The following is a 3,174-nucleotide window of genomic DNA, read 5'->3' as shown; positions in this document are numbered from 1 at the left end:
GCAATGTGAACCTGAGAGGGGAATCCTCAAGACCTGCTCCCTTTTTTCTGTGTGTGTGTGTGTGTGTGTGTGTGCGCGCGCGCGCGCGCGCGCGCGCGCGCGCGCGCGCGCGAGAGAGAGAGAGAGAGAGAGAGAGAGAGAGAGAGAGAGAGAGAGAGAGAGAGAGATCGGAGAATGGCATGGGCTTGAGAGCTGAAACTGCTCTGAGACTCAAGAGCACCCCCAAACCTTTTCTTTTTTATCTTTCTTTCTTTTCTTTTTCCCGGCCCAGGAGCTTCGAATGCAGTCCAGGCTAGTCTCACCCTAAGTGATCACACTGTTTGGCTCCTGGGTTACAGACAGGTAACACTGTATATCTCTGTTTCACTCATTTTTGTTGTTGTTCTTTTTTTTAAAAAGATACTCTCATATAGCCCAGATGGCCTTGAACGTTTGACCCTGTCCCCACCTTCCAAGTGCTGGGATTCTAGGCATGCATTCCCAAACCCGGTTTTATATAGGGCTAAGGGTTGAACCCAGAGCTTTGTGCACGCTAGGGAACGAGGACTTCCGGGGCTTATTGTCAAGCCTATGAGGGATTCTGTGGGCTGTGACCTGGGCCTCAGAGCCTCTCCCACCCCCACCACCTGCATGCTTCCCAGCTGTCCCACCTCACAACACTCCATGGCACTGCCCAGGTGGCCCAGCAGGCGGTAGGCCACAGCCATGTGGTACTGGCTCATGGCCCGATATTTGAGGCTCCAACCTTTGCCATAGTCGTTGACAAGCTCTGCAGCCTTGCAGGGAAAGAACAGGGCTTTCTCATAGTCCTGCAGGGGACACAGAACAGGAGAGGGACACATTGAGTGGTAAGAATGGACCCAAACCCAGGGCTCCAGGCCTGGGATCTGTGACAGCCAGGGAGCCCCCGTGTTTGTTTGTTTGCTTGCTTTTTTTGTTTGTATGGGTTTTTTTGTTTGTTTGTATTTTTAAATGTTGCTCAAAGTAGCTACAAACTTGTAGTCTTCCTGCTTCGCCTCCTGAAGTCACAGATATGCACCGCATGGCTTATGGTCTGCCTAATCATTCATTTCGACTTCCAGCAGTAAGCACGATCCAGGGAGAAGCGGAAACCAGTGCTGCTGGATGACAAGAGCCAAACACGGTTCTTTTTTTTTCTTTTTTTTTCTTTTTTTAGTTTTTTTTGAGACAGGGTTTCTCTGTGTAGCCCTGGCTGTCCTGGAACTCACTTTGTAGACCAGGCTGGCCTCGAACTCAGAAATCCGCCTGCCTCTGCCTCCGGAGTGCTGGGATTAAAGGTGTGCACCACCACTGCCCGGCTCAAACACGGTTCTTAGACTTAGCTGATACATAATAAATATTTGTTCATGAAACGAAAAGGCAAAGACACAGCTGGCTTTTCCTCTCATGCAGTCCTAGATGGCTTTTTGGCTTCAGAACCAAACAGAACTCCTGTGGGCTCAAAGACAGTGTTCCACCATCAGCACCAAAGAACATCAAATCGGGGTTATGGAGACCAGGAAATCCTTCTTGAGTGCTTCCCTCCCAAACCCACCAATGCCTACCTTCCACTCATGAGGGAAGCAGAGGCTCAGGAGTGCCCTTGTCCATTACTAGCTGCATCGTGATTCCCTTTCTGTGCTCGGTCCATGGGAACCATCGCCCACCCCCAAGCCCCTACAGTGCATCATGAAGATCTTTCTACCTAAGCATCTACTTCATACACACAAGTCCTGGCGTTTCTTACCTCATTTAAAAACCTAACAGCAAGGCCGAGTGTAACATGCTCACCTGGAATCCCAGCACCCAAAAAGTAGAGGCAGGAGAATCAGGAGTTCAAGGCCAGCCTCAGCTATATGTGGAATTTGAGGCCAGTCTGGATCCATGAGACCCTGTCTTTAACCACTCACCAAACCACCTACCCAACCAACCAAATGGACCAAAATTTTCCATCTGTAAGAAAGAAGGACTGGGTTTACAGTCAGTGGAAAGGAACTCCTAAACACTTCGGTTTGGGTTAGAAATAGCCCTGCGGTTGTTCTGGGATCTGAGAAGATTAAGTAGCACAGACAGCAAGGCAGCAGACAGCCTGGTCTACAGAGTGAGTTCCAGGACAGCCAGGGTGAAACCATAAGCGAACAAACAAACAAATGGGAAAAGCAGGACACAGGTATGTCTAACGGCATTCTTACCCCAGAGGTGTGACTTCATCTTACCACAATCACTGGAGATAAATGAGGGATCTCAGGACGCCTCAAGGAAACACAAGAGAGAAATGAGACGTGACATTCTACAAAGAAGGTAAGCTGGTTTAGGGAGAGCTAGAATGTTCTATTCAAAGCCTTAGAAGACACAATAAGCCACTGGTTGTGTAGCTCTGGCTGTATTCTGCTTTCAACAAGCTGAGGGTAAGGGAAGTATTTTGGGATAAGCAAAGAAATGTAAATAGAGATGGCATTCAGGGATTATTTAGCTGCTATTCTAAGATTATGATAACGTTGGTGTGTGTGAGAACAGTTATTGCAGTTATGTAAGAGCGGGTCACTGGAAAACAAAGATCCTGTTTAGATTTTAGTACTTCAGGGTCAAAAATGAGATGCTGGACTGGAGAAGAGAGGTGGCTCAGCAGTTTAGAACACCCAGGCTGGCCTCAAACTGAGAAATCCGCCTGCCTCTGCCTCCCAAGTGCTGGGATTAAAGGCGTGTGCCACCACTGCCTGGCCACACTTGCTGTTTTTGCAGAGGACTTGGGTTTGATTCTCAGCACCCACATCTGTAATTCCAATCCCAGGGAATCTGATGCCCTCTTCTGGCCTCTTGGGGCACAGACATATGCAGTGCAATTACATGCAGGCAAAAAGTGTTTACTCTTACATAGAAAATAAAATAAGTCTAAGAAATACAATAAAAATAAAGGAAAAATAGCAAGGTGTCAACAATTTTTTAAGACAGAGCTCATGTAGCCCTGGCTGGCTTCGAACTCATTGTCAGTTAACAATGACCTTCAACTTCTTTTATTTATTTATTTATTTATTTATTTATTTATTTATTTGGTTTTTCTTTTTTTTTTCTTTAAGTTTTATTGTAAGTACACTGTAGCTGTCTTCAGACACTTCAGAAGAGGGCGTCAGATCTTGTTACGGATGGTTGTGAGCCACCATGTGGTTGCTGGGA

General features: G+C 47.0%; 1 protein-coding gene across 1 annotated transcript in view; it reads right to left on the bottom strand.

Moving 5' to 3' along the window:
* The window catches only part of Rapsn (receptor associated protein of the synapse), an 11,194-nt gene that overhangs the window by 3,388 nt on the left and 4,632 nt on the right, over window positions 1-3,174 (bottom strand). Inside the window, exon 3 of the mRNA XM_021192753.2 lies at window positions 651-809. Coding sequence (XP_021048412.1) covers window positions 651-809 — 159 coding nt within the window. The remainder of the gene's footprint in view (window positions 1-650; window positions 810-3,174) is intronic.

Source organism: Mus pahari, chromosome 3, assembly GCF_900095145.1.
Source record: "Mus pahari chromosome 3, PAHARI_EIJ_v1.1, whole genome shotgun sequence".
NCBI classification, from domain to species: Eukaryota; Metazoa; Chordata; class Mammalia; order Rodentia; family Muridae; genus Mus; species Mus pahari.
Note: the sequence above shows the minus strand (reverse complement) of the source record. Positions and strands in the feature narration are given on the sequence as shown.